The 26,870-nt window shown below is 37.0% G+C and overlaps 3 protein-coding genes across 9 annotated transcripts; 1 reads left to right on the top strand and 2 right to left on the bottom strand.

Annotated features, from left to right (window-relative positions):
* Nucleotides 1–66: 66 nt before the first annotated feature.
* LOC107216563 (choline/ethanolaminephosphotransferase 1) lies at nucleotides 67–13,967 on the bottom strand. 7 transcript variants are annotated; one of them, XM_015653800.2, is made up of 11 exons: nucleotides 13,568–13,967; nucleotides 13,020–13,167; nucleotides 12,775–12,897; nucleotides 12,548–12,651; nucleotides 11,361–11,495; nucleotides 9,577–9,711; nucleotides 8,155–8,286; nucleotides 6,990–7,148; nucleotides 6,764–6,889; nucleotides 6,426–6,570; nucleotides 67–3,986 (listed from the first exon to the last, which is right to left on the bottom strand). In XM_015653800.2, the coding sequence occupies exons 1-11, from the start codon at nucleotides 13,802–13,804 to the stop codon at nucleotides 3,910–3,912; spliced, it is 1,521 nt and encodes a 506-aa protein (XP_015509286.1). In that variant the 5' UTR covers nucleotides 13,805–13,967; the 3' UTR covers nucleotides 67–3,909. The 7 variants fall into 7 exon arrangements, with proteins under 7 accessions (XP_015509286.1, XP_015509285.1, XP_046598455.1 ...); XM_015653799.2 differs by lacking the exons at nucleotides 8,155–8,286; nucleotides 11,361–11,495 and having other exon boundaries at nucleotides 13,568–13,966; XM_046742499.1 differs by lacking the exons at nucleotides 9,577–9,711; nucleotides 11,361–11,495 and having other exon boundaries at nucleotides 13,568–13,966.
* Nucleotides 13,968–14,080: 113 nt separating this feature from the next.
* LOC107216561 (39S ribosomal protein L21, mitochondrial) lies at nucleotides 14,081–15,237 on the top strand. Its single transcript, XM_015653790.2, has 4 exons — nucleotides 14,081–14,237; nucleotides 14,329–14,457; nucleotides 14,614–14,934; nucleotides 15,021–15,237. The coding sequence occupies exons 1-4, from the start codon at nucleotides 14,138–14,140 to the stop codon at nucleotides 15,119–15,121; spliced, it is 651 nt and encodes a 216-aa protein (XP_015509276.1). The 5' UTR covers nucleotides 14,081–14,137; the 3' UTR covers nucleotides 15,122–15,237.
* A 287-nt stretch (nucleotides 15,238–15,524) lies between these two features.
* LOC107216560 (transcription factor E2F8-like) lies at nucleotides 15,525–19,572 on the bottom strand. The gene is made up of 6 exons (XM_015653789.2): nucleotides 19,361–19,572; nucleotides 18,869–19,118; nucleotides 18,343–18,778; nucleotides 17,983–18,226; nucleotides 17,557–17,748; nucleotides 15,525–17,465 (listed from the first exon to the last, which is right to left on the bottom strand). The coding sequence occupies exons 1-6, from the start codon at nucleotides 19,371–19,373 to the stop codon at nucleotides 16,489–16,491; spliced, it is 2,112 nt and encodes a 703-aa protein (XP_015509275.1). The 5' UTR covers nucleotides 19,374–19,572; the 3' UTR covers nucleotides 15,525–16,488.
* Nucleotides 19,573–26,870: the final 7,298 nt, after the last annotated feature.

The raw sequence follows: 26,870 nt of genomic DNA, 5'->3' as shown, positions 1-26,870 counted from the left end.
AGAGAGCTAGAACTGATAACGAGTGAAATTTTATGCTGGATAAAACGCCGTCGTGTAAAAAATATGTCAATTGTGGAAGAATTTTTATTTCATTACATCATTTATTTCTAGTACATGTAGCTGTTTTTCTTCTGACAGGGTTCGTACGCACAGGGAAAACCTCGAAAACCGGGAAAACTCGGGGAATTTCTCACAGCAGTGTAAAGTCAGGGAATTTCGAAAATAACATTGGAATTTTGAGTCTGTCGAAGAAATAAACTCGTTTTTATGCAAAGTATTATCGAATTTAATCCTACAACTCGTGACTGGGGTCCGAACGTACCCCGCGCGAACTTTGGACTATGCTCAGCGCCGCTATCGCTAATTTTCATTAACTAAATGTAAGTAAAATCAGATTTCTCGTACACCATTCTCGTTAATGTGAAAAAAAGAAGAAAACCATGTATGATAAAGTCTGTTTATCGACATAGGATCGGTTTTATGATCAAGAATATGCTTGGGGTGCGTTAGGACCCCAATCATGCGTTTGCGGGTAGAAAAATAAGGTCATGAGTTGCAGGGTTGAAAAAAAAAAAATAATTGCATTTAAAATTTTGTTTCGTCACACCACTCTATATATTTTATTTATATTACTTAATTAGCACCAAACCTGTATTCGTTTTTTTCTCGCGGAAAATCACAGGCTGTTATTTGTAAATTGATAGTCAGACAGTGAAATAACTACTGGGTAATATTGAAGGTATTACTATTAATATGTAAGAAAATTGTCATTAGTCAGCGACATATTTATTGAAAGTTTTTATTCAGGCTGTAATACCTGGAAAAGTTAGGGAATTTCATATTCCAAAATGCGTAGGAACCCTTGTTCATCATCCATAACAAACCGTAAACAATAAGTGCGCAAGAAGCTTTTCTTAGATTTTGCGTACAATAGCGAATTCCGGCGTGGTACGTGAGAACGCTTCTTCACTTAATACCTTATCTGTACGTATCATAAGTAGCAAAAAGTATGAAGCTATTTACCTCCCAAGAAAAGAGACGTCTTTCTTAGAATTGCGATGATTCGTTAGTACGGGAGGGTATTAATTTTTCAACAAAAAAGAAACAAATAAATAATAGAGTCAGAAAATGTCTAGCAAATTCACGTTGCGAATTTGGCGAGTTTTACATATTGCAAATTATAACTGGGAAATTGAAAAATTTGATAGATGCCAAAAAATGTGCCTGAACCAATGACGTAAATTAGATTTAGGTCTAAGTGTGGGGTAAGAAAGTTAGTAGGGAACTCAGAAAATTTATGTGTCGGATAATAAACTTGAGACGCTAAAAGTATAGGTATGCTATTGCTTTCGAGAACAATAAATTCAACAGATACACAATGTTTTTTAAAAATAATTTACCGCAGGGATTATTAATGTCAATCAGAAATATACGGAGAAAAACACGAGTGCATAGTTGGTTAATATGAACAAAAATCATAATGTGTTTCTATATGGACCATATTTTTAAAAATGTGGTGTAGAATAGCTGAGATTGAATTATTCAACCATTAATAATCCCAATATAATACGGTACACCATTTTTCTCTATCATCCGATTTGTAGCAACGACAGTTTTAGAATACTCTGGAAATAAAATTGTACTTGAAAATTCGCGTGGTTGATTGAAAATAATAACGGAAGTACAGAGCTGCAAAAGAAGCGGTTGTTAACTTTAATGTAGCATGCTTTTACAAACATATGTCGTTACGTCATGCGCAAGGTGTTAGATATTACCATGCATGTTAAAAAAAAATTCTTTCAAACGGACAAAATAAAAATAGTAAACGATAATTTTTATACACCGGTCACAACATTTATTTACCCCAATGGTATAGTTAACATTCATGCTTAAGTTCAGATAAAATGGGGCAAACTTGTAATAATTATATTTGAGTTAAATACATATTAACTTGAACGAGTCCTGACCTAGATTGTCTTTGAATCGACTCATTGGTTTTCATGTTTTCATTCATCTTGCGTAGTGAAGATTAAAAAAAACAAATTTTAGCCGAATCAGAGACGGCGATTCAGTCAGTCAGGAGGCATTTGAGTTTCGACAGATTACCCCATATGCACATCTACATTAGGATGATCCTTAACTTGCATTTATAAAAAATTTTATCGCAACGTCCTTCGAATCCTTTTCAAATCGTTAAAAAATAATGGGTTCAAAATTGATTGAAAAAAACTAACAATTAGAATTCTCAAATGAAAACAATATTGTTTTTTACGTAAAATTTTCTTTTATTTATGAGAATCAATCCTGAATGGGGAAAATCCAAGCTTGGTGAAGGTGCATAGGTCAGATTTAGAAAGATGATTTTTGAACCATTTAGCACCGGTTTGATTCACGATAAAAATTATGCGAAACCTAAGTTAAAGACCATCATAAATATTATATATATTCAAAGTATAATCTTAAATACATACACACCAAAACTGGACCCCTGTGACAAATTTGTTACATGTTTTAAATATAAACTAAAAATATTAGGCCCTATACGAATATTTTATATTATGGTAGGTAGGTGTAACTGTATTTATAACATTTCATTCATTTCACCTGGTTTACTTAGATTGAACAATTTATAATTAATTTTTGGAGTATTTTGATCAACTGGGTAATCAAAATACTTCGAGTTAGGTACATAGAAGACTATCCGTACATTCTATCATCATGCTACGCGAAGAGAAAGAAAAGAACTATAACAAATGACACTGGAATACTGTAGTAATACTTGCGAAGACCAGCCGTACAACTTGGTAAATGCATTGTTATGCAAATTTCTTAGGTATTGAATTTCCAATTAATAATATAATTTTGAGGGGCTGGGGGGTACAAGCTGGATGACACAAGCACCTGATACTAAAATTTAATTACTACTGTATAAAACTGGACTTGCTATCGGATAATCCTTACGAAAGTAGTCTTAAGGCACACGATAAATACATGTAGATATATGGAATTTTCAGCGATGTAACTCTCATTTACATCGGTATGTCTCTCACCTAGAGCCCGACTTGTTCTTACATCCTCTAGAAACGCTTTGTTAATATAATATAAAAGTTAATGAAAAACAGTTGTTATTGCGACGATCCATCGCTTCGGTAACTTATTGTTATTACAAAATAATATAATTCCAGCTTTCCATAAATTGCTAATCGAATAGATTTCAAATTAATGAGTAACAATATTTGATATTCTTGTGAGACATTATTTCAATCTGTGAGCATTTGTTTATTCTACTAATTCGAAAGTATAAATGTATATAGATTAATTTTGCAGTAAGGAAACTACGGAATAACGATACATTAATTATACCGTACATACCAATGTTCGTGGTTCAAATATTAACGTTGATCTACATATTCTCAATAATTTTCAACTACAAGTTGATTAAAATTCGTCTCGAGTTCACACGATATCACATCTATAAACAGATCTATAAGTCCTTAGATTTCTTTTTTCTAAAATAAATTATTTCCATGCTCGTTTTACCGGAGTTTCTCAATTACTTTTTGAATGAAACATTTGTTTGAATAAAAATCTAACGCTCTGCCATATGAAACATATGTAGCAAAACACCAAAACTATTAAATTGCAGATCGATCATTGACAAGCGCAGCTGTAACTACGGCATTTCACAATTTGGCAACAAATTGTCCATCGCTATTGAAACATTACTGCTTCACATCGCATACAGAGATAAACTTTTTTTCAAACAAGATTCAACGTTCTTATGACAACTGCACCTTTCTCTAATTTACACTATTTGTCTTCGGATAGTCGGAATATCACATCTCAGCCTGAGATTGTTATTGTAGTACATCAATCACCTACTGTGATCGCAAAACTAGAATCTGAATATCAGAGGTTGAGGGAGGTCTCAGAGCCGTGGTGATACTCCTCGTCTAACAGGGGTTCTTGTTCCACCACCATGTGAACTGCGAACAAAACTCTTCATGCATACCAAACATATGTATGTATGTGTATATATGTATATATGTAGGCAGAGAGAAGGTGCAAAGTTATGGAAAGTAAAAAGCAGCCTAGTCCTGACCTAACGAAAGTGTTAGTTTAAGAAAGATTTCGGTTATTTGCAGTAACTGTACAACCTTACTCTGTTTTCATTAAAACGAACACAGCCACACACCCTTACATGCAGGGCATAAAAATTTGTCATTCTAGGCCAATGAAAGTCATGCTAAAGAGTATATTAACGTACCTAGAAAATTCGTAGAAATGTAGAGCACAAATTGAGCAATACAGTATACATAGGCATGTTGTATTGGAAAGGTGTTCTGAATTATCAAATTCTATTAGAATTTTTCATAATATAACCTGCATTTATTTAATATACATTATCATCATTTCGTCACCCAATTTATATTATAGCAACTGCAATATTGTTGTGTACCTTAGAAAAGATTCAATTCTAACTGTAGTTTGGTTATAAAGAGTATAAATATTCCATCGGTGTACATCTACAAACACTAAATACATATCTCGCTCTGCGATTTATATACCAAAGGATGAAATCAGCTCGACTAACAACATTAAATACATACTTCAATACATGTTGTTTCGTTTGTAATTCACATGAATCCGATAAATATATTTATAACGATAAGAATGCCATTTTTATGTACAGGGTTACGTGTCACGCTTAATGTTATATACAAAAGCTTTTCATTAGGGGAATAGTGCTATCCTCAATCGGTTACTACTCAGGTGATCTGGGATGAAGAATGAAAATCAGTTCCATTTATTCACAGGACAGGTGGACTTGTCAAGCGGAATAAGAGGTAGATTGTATACCTATAAATCGTCGACAAAGAATTTTTTGTTCTATGCGGATTTGTTACAAATGGCGTTTGAACTTTTAGAATTATATAGTGTTAATTTTACAGTTAGTATGAAATCTGAAGAAGAGTACAAGATGTAAAACAATGGGCAGTGAATTATCAAATTGCCAATTCTATTTTTTATCCGTCCTTCTTTTTTAATCTCGCCATAAAAACTTTTCACAAAAATACACTTCTTTGCCACAATTAATTGTGTATATAACTAATTCACTGAGATTGTTGAGAGAGCTTATCATGGATAGAAATACTCTCAACCGCTAACTAGTTGTCAAACATATGTACGCTGACTAGAAGACTGTTGCTATACTGTTGTGTTAAGCTAAGGAAAGCAACAGAGGGTACAACGTTAAAACCGTACTGGACCTCGTTAAATCATGTTGCTTGTCATATTGCATTGATTGCGAAAGGGTGAAATAAGGAATAAATAGAGAGGAAAGAAAAGTACAGCTGTGCGTAGGAGTATTTGAGCGAATTAAAAATATTCATATTCAGTTTGCGTAAGATTTTAGGCAATTGAAAATGAAATTATTACGTGTTGTGTGTATAAAATTGTTGCAAAATTTTTTTGTAAGGCAGATAAGCTGACAAGCAATATCATCCAACTGTGTAAAATTATTTTTATTATTATCATTATTCTCATAATTATTATTATCATTGTTTTTTATTAATATTAGGTGTCTGTGAGAATTTGATTTTAAGTAGAAAACGTACAGGTAAATATTGTTGCGTCGGGCTAACTATGATTTTCACCGTCGATTGGTATTAAAAAAGTATTTAAATAAATAAGTTGGACATCTTGTGATCCAGGTCACCAATTTGCCTTGCTCACAGCCACCTGGGTGTTATGGAACTAGAAGCTACAGATTTTTCATAATCACCACTCTGTAAATAGGATAGAAGCGCAAACACTCACAGTTAAGGAAGATCATTGTAACGGAAAAAGTCAAACTAATTAAGGGAAGCATGCTAAATCAAATGTCCAAGCTTGCTTGCAGTCGTTCGATTATGTTTAAAAGAAAAGACCCATCACCAATTCCTTGTGATAAGCTCGTTTCTCCGCCCCAACTAACAGCTTATTATTAAAAACAGAAATCAGAAAAATGAGCATTTAATTCATTGTCCACTAATTATTAGTAAATGCTTACATGAAACATATTTTACTGTTAGATTGGAAGTCTTGAGGTGGCACAACTTCACACGTACAATCTCTTGAGAGATACAAATAAGATTTGTCAAAACTTGAAAGAATGTAGCTGACGACAAACCGAAGTGTACTTTGTAAACGAATTTCAACTCATTTTTCAATGATTGTTGGCTTGGAGTCGAACGAATCGTAACGTGATAATGAACGAACTGTGACTAACGACATTTTATATCTATTTACAACGATATCAAAACATTTAACAACAAACTGGGCTTCGTTCAACTTTTCTTGCGCATCATATGATACATTCATTATCACGATGTAAATTTAATGGTGTTTCTTTTGGAGTCTATTACGTTGAAGCCTGTTAGTACCGTTTTTCTCGGTGATGGTAGAAGTCTGTGAAGTTCCGATCCGGTGTCCACCTGTCGGTATCCTGAATAGCCTGATCTTTAAGTGATCGCAAATCTCCAGACAAACTTGTGAACAATATCGAAGCAAGTCCAAAGTTACCCAAATCTAGAATAATAAACGTCGGTTGCGGCTGTTGATCGACGAATGTAAAACATCGTGAAAGAAATAGAATGTGGAATTTGTCTATGAGTCAAACTCAGGGGATGAAATATTCTATGACACGAATGAAAGGTAACCAATTTCTGAACAATCGTAGTATCGTGCCATAAGTGTAATTGTACGGTATGGTATAACTCACTAAACAAAGCCAAAGAACGTAATATTCTTTGATGAAGAAGTTGAAGTATTGATTGAGAAAGAGCATTGCAGGTCCAATCAATGCGGTATCCAGATATTGCATTTCATTTTTTGTCATGTGCGCAACCTGGGAAGGAATAAAAGATATCCTGAATATTAACTCTTACGCGTGATCTTACAGCCGTCGCCGACTAATGATAAGATCAGCATGTTCATTATTAACTTACCACGAGTCTGTTGGTCACTTTCGCAGCAACCATGCCGAATGCAAGTATATACAATGCAGGGTGATTCTCATAGACGTTTTCGGCACTTTTTCTGTATATTATGAATGCTGGGACCACAACAAAACTGAATGGGATGATCGGAGATAATACCGAGGTTCCCTGAAAAAAAGATGCTCTACAGTATTCTGTAATATGCCGGATCCTTGCTTAAACATATCTATTAGCCAAGAAGCGATAACTAGTTAAAACTTGCCAACTACATTGCAAATTTAGATAACAAATCGTTATAACTTGTTTTTCTCCAAGTAACTAAACCATAATACGAATGCATGCATGTTATTTTAATCTACTTGTTAGTTGCGACAGCTTAGAGTGGAAAACTTAATAGATTCGATGCTATCCCTTTACCATTAGAAAACGATCATGTTTATTGAATTAATTCAATGGCACGAATCGAAATGTTACGCTAAGCGAAAACATTTATTTTACTAGTCAATAAAGTTAGTTACCAGATACATCGTTGCCCAAATTTGAACATGCCTTTAAATTAATTTCTATGTAGCGGTATAATTACATTATTAATGAAGCATACTTATTTGAAGTGATGACGTGATTATTTTTGGAAGGGGTTTTGAAGGTTCGATACTGGATATCAAAATACGATTGAAGATTTCGAAAAAAAAAAAAAATATCATTTATGCGTATACAACATCTGGCAAAAAAGTAATGTTTTTACCTCTTCAAATTAATTTCAACAATAAAAACAACACTGTAATGCGATCAATTCAAAATACAGTGCAAGACCTAGGCCCAATAGTAAATATCGACGAATGATTATAACTAATCCACCTAATTGGATGGCTCAAGAAAAATGACAAACTCACAGTTGTTGGAAGACCTATTGCCGATAGCACTGCTTTCATTATCAAGTAACACGTACGCAGATGTAGGGAAAGGTTTCATTACTAATAGTCTGAAATCTTGTTTGTAAGAAATTTTGATTATTGCACTCTGAGCTGTATGTCAATATATCGAATATGACTATCATATCGCACATATTACATATTCATGTGATTAAGATTGACATATGGGCCTAAATCAAAGTAAACATACGAATTGTGCGCTACAAAGGGATTTTCAACTTTGCCTTGGTGAGCTGACTTACAGCAACGGTGGAGCCATTTTTTCCAACACCACCGACAAGAATGACGGACACGCTGCTCTGCGCTAGCAAAACAGCGATTCCGACTGCTGCCCAAAGAGGGAACACCTTCACCTCTGTATTAATGTATGGCAACTATACGTTTGGAATATACAACCGATGGTTAGTCGCAAAGAGATAATATACATACGTGCAATGAGTACAAAAGATCAGTTGCTTTTATGCTTCATTAAATGGCATTGGAATTAACAACCAGATTTTTATTTTAACAATGCATTCCAAGTAATTTCAGCATTCCCCATGACACACCATATATTTATTAACAAAATACTATAATGAAAATAAAAGAACAGAACTATTGTTAATTTATTCAACATAAAAGTGATAATAATAGTAATAATAATAATAATAATAATAAACAAAAGAAACCGAAATGATTAAATTCACAAACATGTAGTCAAGTCAACATTGATTTTGACGATTCTGCAACATATGGATGAGTCGAAGGTTTGTTTCTTTTCCCCCTTACATGTGACTAATTATTGAGTCCAATTAGGAATACGTGACACAGTGGTACTACGTTAGTTGTGATTCCTCGGTTAAGTTAGAGATTTCCGATTTTTTTCGTTTACCTACTGTGAATCTGAAGTGGCATCTGTGGTTTGTATCGGTATTGCGTATTGAATATATACCGTAAATATGTACATCGGTACATGTATCGGTATATCGGGCAATGAAGAGATTTTTTGGTGTTGATTTGTTGATAAAACAGATCAGGATACATAGAATAATGAGAAAACGACAATGATGAGAAACTACTTCAAAACTGACTACATTACGTACACTTTACTTAGTCTCTTGCACTAAAGTATGTTGCTTCATCTAATCATAATTTTTGATTATTATCAATATAGATATTTGAAAAAGGAGTACAATATTTTTTTAAAAGAAATAGATGATCGCCAAACATGAAATCTTCAGAATTAATAGCCATAAGTCTGATATTATTTCAGCATTATCGAAAGCAGATAAACGTTAGCACCAAATAAGTTTTCGCAGCATAATACAAATTTTTTCATCTATGTGTTTTCAGATACATGTATGATCGTTTATATTACTTTTACATTCACTTATATCAACATTAAATAAACTGTTAAAATAGAGCGGAAGTAAAGACCTTTGCCAATTGCATAATAATTCAGCAGTTAATTGCATAACTTGTGATTTTCAGCTGTAGAGTAAGAAAAATAGTGGAACATTGCTAACTCTCAAGTTCCGTTACCAAGGAATACCCAGAGTAACGCCCAGGTAAAATATGGCTAGGTAAGCACAGGATAGTTCACAAAATTAAAAATCTATTATATTTTACAAGGAAAAACTTGAAAACAATTTTTTATATGCGATCAGCCAATTTTTATGACTTACTGCTATTGTGGAACCATTCTTTCCGACACCACCGGATTCAAAGACTCTACAGAATTCAACGAACACGTGAATGTAGCCTGCATAAAATATCACAGCTACGAAGTTAGAGACAGTGCCAACTCCAGGCACGGGAATCTAAACAAATTCACAAATTCTGCCAATTATAGTGATTTTATAACTACTCCATGAGAAAATTAGTATTCATTTCATACTGCGGATAAAAGAAGAATATCGTCTTCATGAGGGGCATTTAGTTTTGCTCGCACCTATGCTGAAATAATTCGAGAGAAAATGAAACACACAAGAGACTATTGGTAATGCAAAAAAGAAAAAAAAAATTAGAAACGACCTTTTCTGCGATCGTTACATTAACACGAGGAGTTTCGAGAGACGTGGGAACTGCTGACTGCAAAAGGCATCGCAAGATTTAGCAGTACAGTTTTGTTTATTTCCTCTTAAGTCCGTCAATCTGGTATAATTCATTTATAGAAAAAATATGATAATACCTATAAAATTTCTGTCACCACGGTTCTTAGCCACATTCTTTGTTTAAAATCATAATGATTTGAATTCTTTGACACTAGAAGTACTACATCAATCAAAATAACTGGTTTTTAAAAAATTATAATAGAAAATGTATATCAATATGACACAAAGATATGCAAGAATTAAATATTTTTTAATGACCAGTCATTTTCACTGGTTTTCGTAGAAATAGCTTGGTGTAAATTTCGGTAGTTTTATTAGTCGTTAATACATTACGCCTAATCAGTATATGACGTAATTAAAGAGGTCAATACATTATATGCTCGTTAAAAAATATTCGGCGACAAAATGACTGGACTCAAAAGGAAATGGCATTGATTAATTGAAATGAAATAGGAAAATAATAACTTCAGAGTGGCATTCATGAGATAGAAGTGTGGCGGGGATGGTTTGAGACATTCAATGCAATAAAATATATGGTTTAGTTGTGTATTAGACAATTACTATTATTTTTTCATGGTTACATGAACATAGCATTAATAATTTAGAGCATTTTGGAATTGAGACAAATGTTTTTAACGAAGAAAACAACACAGTTTCTGGTTTCATACTTAATTTTTTTAGTTAGATCGAATGAGAAAAAAAAGCGGACAGAAAAAGTTCGAGGTCTCTACAGCTTTCGGCAGTATAATAGGTAAAAGCATTTGATATTAATAAGCTCAATGTTTAAATAAAAGCTGTAAAAATGTACACAAATCAAGGTAGATTCTGAGTAATTCAAGGCCACTCGTATCGTTTGCTATGCAGGTTGAATAGATAGTAGCGGACGATGTCGATAGACTTGAAACGGTCAGAACCCGTCTCGGTTTGTATACCTGGTACCTGTCTTTTGGACTCATGTGCATTACGTATTTGGTTGATTGCATACTATAGAAATATTTTTACAATAACGTATCAGAGTAATAAAATGTCAGAGATTTTGATTTAAAAAAACCTGTAACTGTGTGCTCGATGTACAAATGGAATTGTTGAAATCAGAAGGTAAAGGATTTTTTACAAAACTCTAGTACCTAGAATATAAACTTCGTACGAGTAGTGATGGCAAATGATGAAGGAAATGAAAGGAAAGGACAAAAAGAAGTGATATGATTCCAAAACCAACAAGTAAAATTGATGTTAGTGAAAAAAAAGAAAAACAAAGAACTATTGTGAGTCGATAAATTCAGCACCGCTCTCCTCATGCCATGCAGTTCCCTTTTGTTGCATCGCCAACTGAAAAGTCTAACTATCAAACTTACAGCCACGGTTGAACCATTCTTGCCCACTCCTCCGGTGAAAATCACCGAAAACATTGAATACAAGTTTGCCAATGTACACACCACTGTCATTACGCCTATCAAATATTTTAATTCAAAACCATCAATGTATGGTATCTGCAAGAAATATTATTGTTAGACTTTGCAGAGACAAGCATTCATCGAGACACGAGTTAAACTTCAAAGCGTAAAGAGGACTAAAATTTTTCAACAGGCCCAAGTTGCAATTTGCATAATATAAGGGGAAAAAAAAAAAACAAAGGATGGCACATTAAAAACAAATGGAATCTGGTACAAACTGAGTACACGCAATGAGACTTTTGTCTCCTAAAACACAAGTGTGATGTATGAAAAATTAAATTAAAGCGCTAAAGGGACATTAAATTCTGAAAAGAAGTAACATCAGTTACATGCTATGTTTCGAGTTTAGATTTCATCAAGTTCAGAACAGAATCACGAGCTTCATGTCGACATAATAATTGTTCTGAACCAATCTATGCATATTCGAATTTGACACTGAATTACGTCTTGTTCCTGCCTGTACTGAGTAATGAATTAGCATAACGATTGAATATTAATAACTGCTGTGTTTAAACTTGAAAATCATTTGCCAAAATGTTCTAATAAGTTGGCAACACAGTTGTCAATTCACGTGCCAGCATCAACATTTTATGAAACTTGTATTGAAAACGAATAAATTTCAAGTTCCTGAAAGTTTGCAGTACTTGAAATCCTAGTTGTTGTCTATATACATATTTATGCGTTTCTGGCATGCCCTATAATTGACAGACATTTACCAGTGTAGAAACTGTGTAGTTTGGATAATTATTCAACCAAAAAGACAAATAATAGGATGAACATAAAAAACAATACAACTTTCAGAGTTAAAAATATTAACATATAACATAGTCATGGATGTGTGACATGGGCTGTAACGTATTTATATAATCAGATCTGCTATTTGTAGATTTAACTTTCTTGCAGAAAGAAATATTTATTGAACATTGATAAATGATTAAGAAACTCATCAAATGTGCGAGCATATTTTTGTGAATTAAATATGTACTGAAGGTATTGCAATTAAAAATGACCTTAAACTGTTTCGTAAATATCATTATTTGAAAAAGAATGAAAAAATTTAACACAAATAGACATTTAAGGGATACAACCTCTGTCATCCAAATGCTGGGCCCAAAGATTCCTGAAATAATGTGGATTCCGATGATCGTGAACTGTGCCTCAGTGACATCCACTTTCCCAAACCTCAACGTACCTGTTTGCAAATACATCACGTCACATACAAACTGCGGCTAATACTGGTTTGAGTAAAAGTTACAGCTAGGTTTGATTTTAAGTACATCAATCTTTCAATGTACTTACAATTTCAAATTCTTACCTGAAACGTACGTTTGCCAGTGTGCACAATAGAACAGTGTTATAGCACAAAAGCATTGAAAAAACATCCATGTCGGATAATATCCTAACTGAACTGCTATGCACGCCGACAAGGCGACGAAAACTGTAGGAAGATAAGACCACATGGTTATTGTACAAGTAAAATAAAAACAACCAAAAAAAGGACATGCGACTAATCGATTTCAGTCCTTTTCTGATAATGAATGTGTAATATACGACTCGTACCTGTTGAGATGGAGTCACAGCCGTGATCGAATAGCTCGCCCAGCGGGCTTTGCGTTCCAGTTCTCCTTGCTTGTTTACCATCGATCGCATCAAGGCTTTGGTAAACAAATAAGCCCAATGCACACAATAAGCATGCCCATCGCGGTGCCTAAAGACGAGGAAATAAGTAACGAATCATTGTTTAGAAAAAAAAAAAAAAAAACTATTTCCAAGCGATTATAAAACCATGTAGACCCTGACATCGTAAATATAGAATGTATTATAATTTTAAGAAAACATAGTATACTGGGGTTTGAAAATATCTTAATACAAGGAATCATATTACGTAGAATATTACTAAGTAACCGTAACTGTAGACCTGCATACATGTATAATAAGTGTGTGGGGATTTCAACGAGTTAAAGAGATAGGATCGCGGTTGAGTAAAGTAGTAAACAAGGAAATTCGACTATCGATAAACTTGAATGAGTCGTTGGTGTTTTTGCGACGTAACGGGAATGATAACTGGAAGGTTTGAGGTTATGGTTGTGTTATTGGTAAATAGGTACCTCGATTTTAGCGTCGGGACTGTACCAGACTAGGATCAGAGTCGTCAAGATGTTTACGGTGAGGCCAAGGACAGTTATCGCATTCGGGGCAAGCCAAAGTGGAACTTTGCTAACGAGCCAGTTCCACCACGGCTGAAGAAACGGGTCCATTAAGCTGACGCTGGTACAGCTGTACTTGTGCTCGTTTAGCCGTTTCAGCTGTCCAGGTGACAGCAATTTCTCCTTGTAAAACTGCATCCTGCGATTATCACTTTTACTTCTATCACATAAAAATCCACTCAACGAGCCGATCTGCACATTGATTATTCTTTAGCAGTTTCTTTTTTTCTATCAGGCGATCTAAATTTGACAGGCTACGCAGGCTACTCACAACGCACCGTGTTGCCACTTTCCCGGACACGTTATGTATACCTTGCCGTGGAGTATCCCAGAGTATCCGTCGGATTCGGATTCTCCGCGCCGAGCGCTGCGATCGTCGAAACTTCGACGTTGCGTAGTGTTCATATAATTCGATTCAATTCAATTCAATTCAATTCATACATGGTAGCAGACAACAACTGAGGCTGCAACATGGCGGCGTTTGTTGGATTTTCGCGTGTGCTGGCTGGAGTCGCGAATAATTGTATGAAAAGGATTGGTCCACGGCTTTTGAATAACGTCAGCTCACCAGGTCACAAATTGCACTCTCTTTTATAATATTTTCAACAATTTGTTTTACGTCTGTCATTGAAACTCGGGATTTTTATTACGCTCGCTTTCAGGATTTAGGTTATGGCAAACTCCTGCGGCGGGATTACGTTCGCAAGCCTTGTACGATCCTAAAAGAGCCGTACCGTCGCATCAAGAAGAAGTAAAAGACACCACAGAAGAGGACGAAAAAATTACACACGGTAATAAACTGTCGTTCGTACAGTGACTAAGGTTGTAAGATACCGACACTTTGCAGTCGGTATAATTTATTATTATTTCGTTTCGAGACTAACAACTACTGTCTGTCTTTTTGACACAGATTTTCGTTAATCTGTACATTTTTTTTTTTTCACCAGATGTTATAGAAAAAGTCAACTCGATAATATCCACAGCGTCAGCAGGACGTCTGTTTGCCATAGTCCATATATGCGGCAAGCAGTTTAAGGTGACTGATAATGATGTCATTATCATACAGGGTCGCTGGCCTCCGAATATCGGGGATAAGTTGACATTGGAAAAAGTCCTCCTGGTTGGTAGTTCGGATTTTACATTAATCGGAAGACCTCTTCTGAATAGGGAATGTGTGTCCGTTGATGCAACTGTTATTGAAAAGTCTCTTTCTCACACCAAAACTCACTTCAAGAAAAAGAGAAGGAAACAGTTCATGAGAATCAACTGTAAGCCTAAAGTCATTACTATCAATTTAACTACCGTATCTCTGATATCAATAATTGAAGATATTCTAACATTTTCTTGTCTGCAGTCGTCAGAACGGAGCACACAATGTTGAGGATAAATTCTATCAACATCAAAGGCAAGTTGAATGAGCGAAAAGAATTTGAAGGATTGGACAGAATATTCTAACTCCATATTGCACCAAACTCAAATGAAATTATTCAGCGTTTAACATTGCAAATGCATAAAGTTTTACATGTTTAGTTTCATTCAATAATAAAGCACACTTTGTCCAAGATAACAGATCACGAAATTTATTGTATTTAGATTATTTTTTCTTATAGTTAAATAAATCAGTTGTAATTATATATATTTTCTTCATTTGTAATGTTTACGAAACTTCACCTTATCACCTATCACTATTTATTAAAACAACAGTAACAATAATAATAGGAGTTGTAATACCGAACAAGAATAGTAATCATCAATTTCGAAAGTACTGCTTTGGGAGTTTTTTGGTAAAATTTTACAAATACAACCTCTTTATTGCAATTTTTCTGCATTTGAAACTTATTAGTTTTTACCGAAAATCTTAGTATAATCGTGATCGTAATTTTAATCTTAAGACGTAAATAAGTTTCATCCATTTTCTACTTTGGCCGTAATTTTATCGTTTTATATGATTGATATTGCACTTGAGCAGATTCCAGAGAAATTGATGTAACAGCATAACGTATTTTAAAAGTATTCGAATAAAGAATTTCTTGAAGGAAATTAGTATTAAATACCCAGAGTCGAAAGAATTGAAGTTTAAAAACAATAAGAGAATTATAAATCTTTTATTTTGGTAAGATAACTAGTATTAAGAAATGTTTTATACAGCATCAAAATATGATTAGTAACTTCTGATAACTCGCCTTAACGCTATCCCAACAATTGCCAAGTTTTATATATGCTGTAATAAATTATCTCAATATCGAACAATTCATTTCATAACTATAACGTTCTTTGTGCTGTTTAAGCAAATATTCTCTACTACAAGTTTGTAATTATTTTATAAAACACACCAGTCTGTTCGATGTTTAATGTATTTAAAATTATGATATTCGAACATCGACTGGAATGCACGAGTCGTGTATAGTAAATTAATATGATTTGTCAATAGTAAATAATAATTACGAGAATATTTATAATATTCTCCCTATCTCACTAAATTTCATTTGGATGACTGATGATGTATATCTCGTCAGTGAGGAAAATGGTTTATGGCATGTAAAAAAACTGCCATCAATGTTAATAAATACCTATCTCTAATATAATGATTCAACTAATTCTCAGCGTCTAATGTAACAAATTGTAACGATATTTCCTATAATCACAAAAATTTATACATTAAATAAAATAAGCCTTCATTATTATTGCATTGCTATATAATATAATATTAATTATTATATAATAAATCGTATAAAATTTGAAAAATAATTGACCTTTTAGGTTCGGATTAGTTATGTTACCATAACTATAACTGAAATAAAATATAAAAGAATTATATTACGTTAGCTACGATTCGTACTAGTCTCACTGTTAATTTCATTAGTGAAATTAATTGTCGTCTGATTGCATAATGGAACCAGTTGCAAGGTGTTACCTACTTGCACTGCCTTAAGTATATCGCCCGGAGAGACGATGGGAGTTTGAACCTGAGTTAGTATAGCGTAGCTCGTGTTAGAAAGGCTCGGATTTTCTATTACAACGGAACGCAGCGAAGGTGAGGCAATGCTCAAGTCACTTGGTTTAATAGGAATTAATTTTTTTGGGCCGATCCTTGCGAGATTGACGAATTTCGGACCACAAGTTTTCGGTTGAATTTTATACGGTGTGAGTCTCACCGTTCTCGTATTGTCCGATGAAAGATTTTTGACAGTAAAATTATTTGAAGATACGTTTTTTACCGTTATAATATTAGGGTTTCTTACCTTCAATTTCAGTGGCTTTGTATTCACATTATTTATTTTTGCCTGTAAATTCGTGTCTGTGAATGATAAATGTACAGTAGGTATCTGATTTTTTGAGCTAGGATGGTTAACGTGTGAGGATGAATTGAAACTTGGTACTTCAATACTACTAGATGCATTGAATGCAGCTATGTCGACTAGATTTGCATTACTGGCAGTCATCAATGTCTTATGACCAGTTGCACCATTGATTAGAGTGTCAATGGCATTCGAGCTAGACACGTCAGACGCTTCATTAATTGGCTTGGAATCTAAACTTTTAACCAAACCACTTTCGAGTGAACGTAGACCTTCAAAAATATTGTTTAATTCTCCAGATACTTGTGTAGCCGTTACACAAGATTCAGAATTATGCCTAGGAAACAATTTAACACAAACTTTAGATTTTGTAGGTTGCTCACTTGACTTCAACCTTTCAAGTTCCATCTCAGCAACTTGTAATATTGAGTCATCTAGGCGTTCCGAAGGGCGGTCGTTGTCCAGACAAGGAGAGCTCATAGTACGACCAAATTTCTCATCTTGAAAAAGAAAAATTTGCCGAATTTCAATAGCATTCTCACATTCCATTATTTTCATAACCTTGGTTTAGTCTTTGAATAGTCTTTATACCTGTTCCGAAGAGTTTTCTTTTTCTAAGCTCTCTACGTTGGTTAACAGGAGTTGTTGAGCCAATCAGTAACCTGTTATGGCACGGAGATGGTTTTGTAGAAGATGATTGTAGAAAAACACTGGGTCCTAAACTTCTATTGGGTGTAGCCATTCCTATGAGTGAATGTCTAGTCCCTTCTCTAACAGGTGTTTCTAAAACAATATTGGCAGGGTTGTAGAAATCTGTTAGATTTCAAAGTATATGCATCTTTTTGAGTTCCTATGTGTCACGAGATGTATTTTAGAATAGTCGAAAGATTGTTCAATAATATGGGAACATGTGCATTTCAGATTTAAGTCCTTGAAGTTTAACCACTTTCATATAATTCGAATATTGAATTTATATTAAAATTATAATTTCGCTAACTTTAGTTACTGAATCCTTACCTTCATCAAAGTCTATGTAGTCTACATCTGGGCCTGTGTATTGAAAAACAGGTTTTCTTATAGAACTATCAGACATGCTGACTTTTCTTATTAATCCAATTGCCGACAAAACATTAGCAATATCATAGAGTCTTCTCACTTTTGTTTTAAAGCGAGATCTTACACTGGTATCAGTGGTTTCGTTGGACTGTTCGGAGTCTGTTATAAGAACTTTTGCAGCCATATCTAAATTTATAATTCCATTCTGAAAGATAATTAATTATTAGGACTCTTACAGTTATTAATCAATCGATCCCAGTTGATATTTACTTTCAAAATCATTTGATTCTCACAACCACAGAGTGAAAGGAAAACTCATACCTTTAACGAAACCAGGAAGAGCATAATAAACTTTTGGCACATAACTCCAAGGCTCTTATCCTCTTTAGCGTTGGTTTCAATCAGACTATTATTGTCTGCGCTGGTTGGCTGTGAAACTACTGTGCTCAAAAAGGGTGATTCGTTGTTGAAATTAGCCGTGTATGCTCTATTAATTTTTTGTATGTCTTGAATTTGTTCCCTCAAGCCAAGTTTAACTGCCAGTGATTTAAGTTTAGCCAAAGTGCCAGGTAGGTAGTTGTGCCCGTGCCATAAGTAACGGTTTTTCCCCGCTTTAGAAGCCATCTCTAAGCTCTCCAGTACGTTTATTATGTCGTATATCCTTCGTTTTTCAGTACCCAGTGCTTTTGCCGTTGTATCCAGTGAAATTTCTTGCGGCATGCCACCAGCCGTTGTCAATGGATACAAGCTCAAGAATCTGTGGATAGATTGGTACAAAATAAAATTTCATTCAACTGACGTATGAAACAACAGTATCGACTCATTTATCCAGCATTTTTGAACTCACTTGTTACACAACAAGCCGAGGGACTTTTCTTTCCTCGGTAATAACTTGAGCGGATCCGTGTCCCCGTCTCTCGAGACTGTCCATGTTCTTCTTACAATTTTAGACTGATTGTGAGGAGCGCTTTTTAGACTCGAAGCTAGAGTTGTGAGCAGCCGCAGGTTGGCCGTGGGTGAGACCGGCTCCGACTTGACATTGCTCAACTCGCGGAGGACCCTCCGATCAGGAGATTCTTTGGTACTCGTGTCCATTGCTGAAAAGTGTAGTATAGCTTATGATTTAAAGCTGATTTATTGATTGATTAATAGAGTTACACAGGGCAGATTGGAGATAACCTTAAATCTGATTCCGGCGAGTTAAAATTTTTTTTCGTTTACATGTTTTTTGTTTTTTTCGATATGATTTAATGCTGCTGATTTTTTTTACCGTGTAGCCAAAGGCATTATACAAAACAGCTCATTTTGAGCTGTGGGTAATATTACGACGAGGGATTACCTTGATTTTCCATCAAATATTAACGTGAAATAACCATGCCGTCGCCGTCACGCGTGTTAAACTCGTTTTACTCGTCGGCACGTATCGCTCTTGCTGCCTGCTGAGTGTAACCGATTTTTACCTCTCCGTCCGATTCCACGTTCCTCGTTTTTGGCGCGAGTCACCCGGCGCCCGACATTTCGCGCTATTTGAACGTCGATAGATCGGAATGCCCCGTAAAATCGATCCTCATTGTTATATAGTTGATTTCCAACTGATTTCTGGTCAATGTACTGCGATTACAATCTAATTAATTATCATTTGCCTCCCTAACCTCGTTTTCTTATCCGCCGTGTTTTTCATTAGGTAAGAGCCTGCCCGTGAGACGGGGTGTCTACCGTTAGGCGTTAAGTCGTCTAGCAATACTGACGTTGCCACAGAGAGCGTGTCTGGGTAGACTTACCTAGGAATCACTGTTACGAGTAATGCATAAGAGGAGAATGAAATTTATCAGTTTTGTCTATTTGAGAGCCGCTTCAACGACTTATATTGAAAGGGCTTCAGATTCAAACGACTCACGCCTGCAAATAGGTTATCAATAATAAAGATTCCATACGGCCAGGTGTAAGCAGCCATCGTTATTACAGACAAGTTACCTGCGATCAAGTATGAGGTACAGGAATTTATCTTACAGATTTCTAAATAAATAACGAGACTGACTCAGATTTAACATAGGGTGTTAAATAAAAAAAAATTCAATCCCATCCTAACCAATTTACCAATTTATTGGTGGGATTGAGCAGTTTTTCAATGTTGCATTTTAACATTTCGAACATGATTTTATAATTTTTCATAAAGTTGACAATAACAGTTTATTAGATAGGTAACGTGTATTTGGAATACAAGATACAAGACAACTTCGGTATTTTGGAATGCAAAAATTCACACGTGGATCACTAACTACAAAAAAAAAAAAGTACCGAGTAATATTTTCATGTATGCAAAATCACACCCCGTGAAAATACGAACGTACATACACACAATACAAATACTAGTTTGGGTTTAGATTGCTTATTCTGCTTATTATTGCTTATTATGCTTGCCCATTCTACCAAAATTTTACACCATTATGTGCCCTGAATACGGGTTACGAATTCCTACGGTTAATACGTGCGCATTTTATATAGGTATACGTGGATATGCATTTTGTATTTGATTTTGCAGAATACGCAAAGATGCCGTTTGAAACACAAGAGACAAATCTGTAATACTGATATTGTTTTGTGTGCCGAGAGGTTCTCAGAAAGGACATAATTGTATCACGTTCGATTCGACTTGCGTAATTATATTTGGCTGGCATAATTTTCATTCTCAAAGTTTGAATCAAACCTTCGCCTAAGTTCCCCAGAATCAACCGGTTGACAAATGACAGTCAACCTCGGGATCCGTTACACATCGGCAATTTGCCGGCCATGCTAGTTACATTTTTACAAAGTTGGCTACAACTGTTATTTTGTGAGTTGCAGTTGTTTAGCGAGTCCTGCCGAGAGAACTTCTCGGTTTATTTGTTAGATCTGTAAAATTTATCCTGACTGATTCGAACGTCGAGTATGAAGCTACCCGAAAGGCAATCCCGTTAATCGTTTCCTGACGTCTAATCTCCACAATCTGCATTTCTGATTGAATCAGCCCTAGACGTCTGCCGGAAAGTACACCGCTCGCTTGATACGGCTGCCGTGTCTGACGATGAATGGAGGATGGATCGGGATCGTTTTGGGTCACGTCCGAGTTTCCGAATGTCAGTGATTTTGCTTCATCGAGCGAAATCAGGTATACGCTCCAAAGGTACGTATCATTTTTATTCCTTCAGTTCTCGTTAACGAGACATTGATACATCGTTTCTCTTCGCCCGTTCGGCTCGAGTTGAAACTACCAACTTTTCCGCGAGCCGGTGTTCAACAGAGCGTATATATGCGGGGCTCGAATTTTCGTAATTTGACGTTAGTATGTGCGGACGGTCGCGTACGTGGGCGAGCGTCGCGACGCCCTTCGAGGCCGGAATGCCCTCTCGCTTGAAAAAATAAAACGAAAGATAGGGTGTCGAGAGCGTGAGAGAAAAAAAATGAGCGTTCAAACGTAAAAAGTGAAAAATATAACAACTACAACACCAGTTTCAACATTTCTAGTATCTGGATTAAGGCTGAAGGTATAAATAACGTTCTCTTTTATCCGAAATTTAAATATTGTTTATAGTTGTTGGCGAACGGGAAACACGTCATCGTGTCCCTCTTCGCTGCCCTTCTTTTTTGTCTCTTCTTTTCACTTTTCTCAGACACTGTCAATCAATCGGCATCGCGGACGTTTTCTCTTTAATATGATTTCCAAATAATCGTCGTTAATTTTTATAATTTCTCAATTTGATGTGGTAAGAAGAATAAGCAACCAAATATCGAGACGGCCGTATGAATTGGAATATAAAATGTCAATTAATATCGATTAATTTCCTCCCAGTTTGCCAAATGAGGTACTTCACCATTGTGTGACCTAAATACTCGTGTTTCTCTCGCAATTTGTGATTCACGATCCAGCCTTACGAGGCTCCGGTAATTACGTGCCTTCGCATCCTACTTACTTCCGAGCGAACGAGGCAGTATCTGCTTCGTCTGCAATTACTTAAACGTATTGGACGACCACCCTCCCAAGGTATCCGTTTGGTAAACCCTGTCTCGAGTGGTATTAGAATCTCTCCGCTAATCTGGAAAACGTGAATAATTCCATGCGGACGATACTCGAATTTGTATTGTAACCGGTACTGAGGAAAGCTGATAAAAAGTCCAAAATCAAGTATGTACTTTGCTTTCCACTAAACATCGATCAAACACCTGAGAATATTTTCTACCTTAACTCGCTCAAGAATGAGGTAAAAATTTTACTCGATACCGAAAGAATCCTACGAGCAAGGCTGCGTTAGAAGGATGCTCTCGACGATAACAGAGGTCGACTTCGCTTACCGTAAGCATAAAGTGTAGATGCCAGAGTGAACTAGGTGCTTCACGAAGCGCACAAAAGTGAAAAGAGTACTTTAATAAGAGCACGCGAAGCCATCAGTCGCATCGAGTGAAATATCCCGGCGGAAAATTCATGGGGAATACGTCTACGACGCGGTGTGCTTTTCTTGGCGACGCGACGCGAGGCGTGCTTTCATAAGCTCGTGCCGTATCGGATCAGTTCTGGAATCCGGGGCTTTAATTAGCGCCGGTTTTTAATAAACTAAGATTTACGCTCGACCAGTCGTTGGCCGATGTTGCACGGAGAACAATTGTTGAACATTGCAGACAGGACAGGATTGTTAAGGAGTTGGGATCGTGGAAAATGGATCAGGGCTCTGAAGTAGAATAGTGGAAACGGGGAGCACGTGCTCTGTGCGCGACGTAAATTCAGAGTTTGATTAAAAATTTGCACATGGTTTATATACGCGAGGAGCATTTGTCAGCGGAAGAAAACAACGTGATAAAAGCGCAATCTGTCTCTGCTGCTGTTGCTGTTGCTGTTGCCGGGAGTCGTACAAATGTCCAGACTTTAATTTCCCCCCGTTTCTTACGGAGGGCTTAAACTACTCGTAGTCGCGATCTTTCAACGCGTCGGCAAGTCGATGAATCTAATCAGTTCGAGAGAAGATTGAATTTTATACACCATATTCGACAAAGCCTCGTTCGCGTTGAAACTAAATTTATTGAAAAAAAAATTTTTTTTTTTTCAATACTTTAATACCGTTAATCAGTGATCCAAGGGTGTTCTTTGGAAATTTGGTTTGAATTTTTTGGAATTGCGATTTGAAGCAACCACGAATAACTGAAGGAAATTGCTATTCAATTTCCAAACCCTGAAGAGTTGAAAGAAATTGACAAGTAAACTATTTTGCGCTGTAAAATACTGAAAATTGGTCACAAAAAGTGAATATCATCAGGAATTTTATTTAATATCTTATCTTAACATTAACAAATGCGTTTGATTTTGAGAGGTATTGGAAAATCTTATTAATTATTATTGTAATTCAGCGATCAATTCGTCTATGTTTTTGCGTTGTATGTACACGATTCTTCATTTCAACAACCTCCGCACTTGTTATATTAAATTTCTATTCGCAACCTCCAAATATTCGAAAACATTATAACACACTGTTTGAATTACAAAAATAAACCTGTGTTTCAATTCAAATCATAGAGATTTGGAATACAATTGCAGACGTTTTTTCGGCCTGTACCGAGAGTGAGAAACAAAGTGATTTAAAAACGGTTTCGGAAATTCATAACCGCTTCGTGTGACGAACGTGGCTGATGAATTCCGTTCCAGAATGATTCTTGTAGCTAGCATCCAAGACGAGCCGTAGCGTCCTAAGTATCCGATCGGGCATTGGAGGTTCCATAAACGTGCGGCATAATGTATCCTAGGAGGACGTTACAGGGGCATAAAAAATCGGGGCGATATTCCGGGCGCATTACTCGCTCAATAAAGTCTCGAGCCAGCCAAAGGGACGGCGATGGTCACGGCCGGCAGACAATGGTCAAGGAAGGAAAGGGGTTAAGCACGAGGGGATGGCACGCACGCACTCCCTTGAAGTTGGCAGCTCGCACTGCCCGCCGGTCTGGCCTTTGGCCAGCAGCCGTCACCGTAATGCGAGGATTAGCCATACGATATGTAATTATACCTCGACTCCCGGCATCCGAGGATGAGGACGACGCCTGGCCCAACCACTGTGTTCCAGGACGTCGACGTCGCGACGCTCTTTATCGCCTGCCGCGGAAAGCTCGCCGCCGCGCGTGACCCGTCCTCCCCGACCATTAGCCGGATCGGTATAATGGCCAAGTTTGCCGGAGCTGGCAAGTTCGAAGCCTTTGCGGTCGCTTTGAAGAGATCGGCGGGACGTAAGACGGCCTTCGGTAAATGTGATGTGGCTTTAATCGTGGTCCAACTTGAGCAAAGACCGTGCTCGGGTTGAAAACTTTTTTGCTACTTTCCGCACGCAGTTTTCTTTTTTTTTTTTATTTTTTTTTATTTTTCATCTTCTTGCAAACCGTCTGGCGCCATTTCAAGCGGGCCTGAATTCGCGTTTCAACTTATTTCGTTCAGGGCTCCGACGAACTTGTTGTTTCCAGTTCTTCCAATTTCTTATATAAGATGCATGCGGTCTTGCTAAGGCTGTTGGTTTTTATCAAACTTTTTTAAACACCGAGACTTCTCTATACGTAATAGATACTCTGCTGCGAACAGCTGAGAATTCAGAACTTCGGCTAGTCGGGCCGCCGAAGCGGTGCGCTCAACCAGGATTACCGTTCCCATGCCACCAGCGGAGGAAACACGTTTAGTACCCCGCAATTATGCTTGTACTGTTTTGGCAAGCATTTCTAAGCGCGAAAAGCATCATTGCCATTGTATGGTATTAAGGTTTGCTACCGCGCAGACGTGGGCCCGGGAATAAAAGCGAAGAAATAGTCACCGGATTTGGGAAGAAGAAAGAAAACACGTATGTCCGAACAGCTTTGTTCACTTCACCGCGTTACAGCCGTTGACACTGATGCATCGTTGTAAACTATATCGCGGTATATCGTAAAAGCAAGATATGAAATGGCGGAAAGTTCGCGTTTCCGCTTGTTCTTTTTGTAAGCTTGCAATGCCTTGCGTTTCGTCCTCGTACATAGACGAGGTATAAAAGAGGCTAAAATAAATTGAAATAGAAGCTGAGTCGAAACGTGGACGTAGGTAGGTATCTCTTTTCCCCGGTGATTTCTTTCTACGCTGTGCATGCGGTCCGCGAGTCGAGTCTCTGCGTCTCGAACGCTCGGATCGCTCGTTGCAATAACGCTTTGTCCTACTTTTCCTGCAGCGCTTAGTTTTCGTTTATGTCTCCGCCCTCGTGTCAGTGCTGAGCCTGGACTCAGGCTCGTCGAACAAACTTGTTCCACATCTTTCAAATAAGACAAAAACGGAGATCCATTCGCAGAAAGGCACGAAACATATCTCGGCTCTTTCTTGGGGTGGGTGTGAAATGACGGTTTGACGTCACGTAGTAAATTGGCTATTCAACTGATCTCGAAAACCTGATCCAAGTGTCGGATCACGATCGATCGGGACGCGATAATTCCGGCAACAAGTGATATCTCAGCCAGCTCGCAAGCTCCGGAGGTCGGAGTGGTTGAAGCTTGCAGTACGTCGGGTTGGCACTGACGGTATTAGTGGAACCGGATGGTGGATGTGCAGCCACTCCGATTTCGCGTCCCTGCATCCTCTCGAGATTGCATCGTATCCTCTCGCAGAGTACGTCCAGACCTTGTATTATCCGCATCACTCGGGGTCTGATGCTGTAATAACGAAGGACGAAGTGCCTCGAGAACTCGCCAAGGCAAAATTTAAGCTCTACTGGAGTTTATTTTACCTCTCGAGATCCTTGTCAATTATTCCTGGAGCGAGCAATTGTCGACTGTGCGATATTCGGTACTTCGATATACTCTGGGAATCTCTTGCGCGAGAATCTAACCCGCAGCGTATGAAACTATACGGGGACAGTTACCCTCAGCGACCGAGACGGCTGCAATTACAATGGCTGTCACCGATGATTTACGAGTGATGCGTAACATCGCGCTCACGGTATTACACGCTTCTGGTTATCATTGTCATATATAGGTAGACATGCGTCAATGTTCCCGCGAATCGATTCTAGACTCAACCCTCGATTCAAGGACGCCAAGTTGTGCGGCGTTAGAGGGTTGGATATTAGGCATGGCTCTTTCGAAGGTAGTTCGGTTTGACTTTCGGCAATTTCGGTAAATTGGCCAAAAGTAACGATGTTTTTCGCATTGTCTTCGTTTGTTCTACGCTCCTTGTTCGTCGAACGTCGAAAAGTCAATTTAGGCATTCATCTGGAACCGCTTACCGCAGGAACGCTTTGGGTGTTACACTAATGGGTGCGGAAAGGCTACGGTAACCCGGGATGATAAGTGCAAGGTAAGGTAAGTGTATCGGTTATTGACCATGATCCAATTATTGACCTTAATTCTAAAACTACCAAAAATATATTTCCATTATCTAACCCTCTAGCGATCGGTTTTAGTCATCGAAAAATTCACAATTTGTGCCGTGAAATTAATAATTTTGGAAAATGAAAGGGTCAATAATTGGGTCTAAACGTGTCAATAACTGGTTCGCTTAACTCGTACAGTCATAACGACAGTGGCGCGTCCGGGAATCGTGAAAAAGAGGTCAGGTGACGGTAGCAAGTGGGGAGTATAAGGTGCAAGGAAGGTACGCGGTACGCGACGATATGAAAATATGAGGACGAACGTAAGTCATCCTGGAAAGTAATAATAAAATTACGTTGATAGGTACGCGCGGTTTAATACCGGATGTTGCGAAGATATTGTCGGTACAACAACGGCAAAATACTCGTGGAAATTTCGAATTACCGTCGCTTCGATCACGGCTAACCGATCCCCACAAATACTCAACCTTCCGTGTCCGTCAAAGGTTGGAAATT

Source organism: Neodiprion lecontei, chromosome 6 (assembly GCF_021901455.1).
Source record: "Neodiprion lecontei isolate iyNeoLeco1 chromosome 6, iyNeoLeco1.1, whole genome shotgun sequence".
Classification (NCBI taxonomy): domain Eukaryota; kingdom Metazoa; phylum Arthropoda; class Insecta; order Hymenoptera; family Diprionidae; genus Neodiprion; species Neodiprion lecontei.
This window is presented reverse-complemented; position numbering and strand designations above follow the sequence as displayed.

Excerpts from the sequence above, each read along its gene's own strand:
- LOC107216563 (XM_015653800.2), bottom strand. The coding sequence starts at position 13,804 with ATGCAGTTTTACAAGGAGAAATTGCTGTCACCTGGACAGCTGAAACGG. Across the intron at positions 11,496-12,547 it reads CCAGCATTTGGATGACAGAG|ATACCATACATTGATGGTTT; the intron begins GTTGTATCCCTT and ends TATTTCTTGCAG. Across the intron at positions 3,987-6,425 it reads TACCATCACCGAGAAAAACG|TTCACATGGTGGTGGAACAA; the intron begins GTACTAACAGGC and ends TTTTGTTCGCAG.
- LOC107216561 (XM_015653790.2), top strand. The coding sequence starts at position 14,138 with ATGGCGGCGTTTGTTGGATTTTCGCGTGTGCTGGCTGGAGTCGCGAAT. Across the intron at positions 14,238-14,328 it reads GAATAACGTCAGCTCACCAG|GATTTAGGTTATGGCAAACT; the intron begins GTCACAAATTGC and ends GCTCGCTTTCAG. Across the intron at positions 14,935-15,020 it reads ACAGTTCATGAGAATCAACT|TCGTCAGAACGGAGCACACA; the intron begins GTAAGCCTAAAG and ends TCTTGTCTGCAG.
- LOC107216560 (XM_015653789.2), bottom strand. Across the intron at positions 18,227-18,342 it reads TCTTCCTGGTTTCGTTAAAG|AATGGAATTATAAATTTAGA; the intron begins GTATGAGTTTTC and ends ATTATCTTTCAG. Across the intron at positions 17,749-17,982 it reads CTACATAGACTTTGATGAAG|AAACACCTGTTAGAGAAGGG; the intron begins GTAAGGATTCAG and ends ATATTGTTTTAG.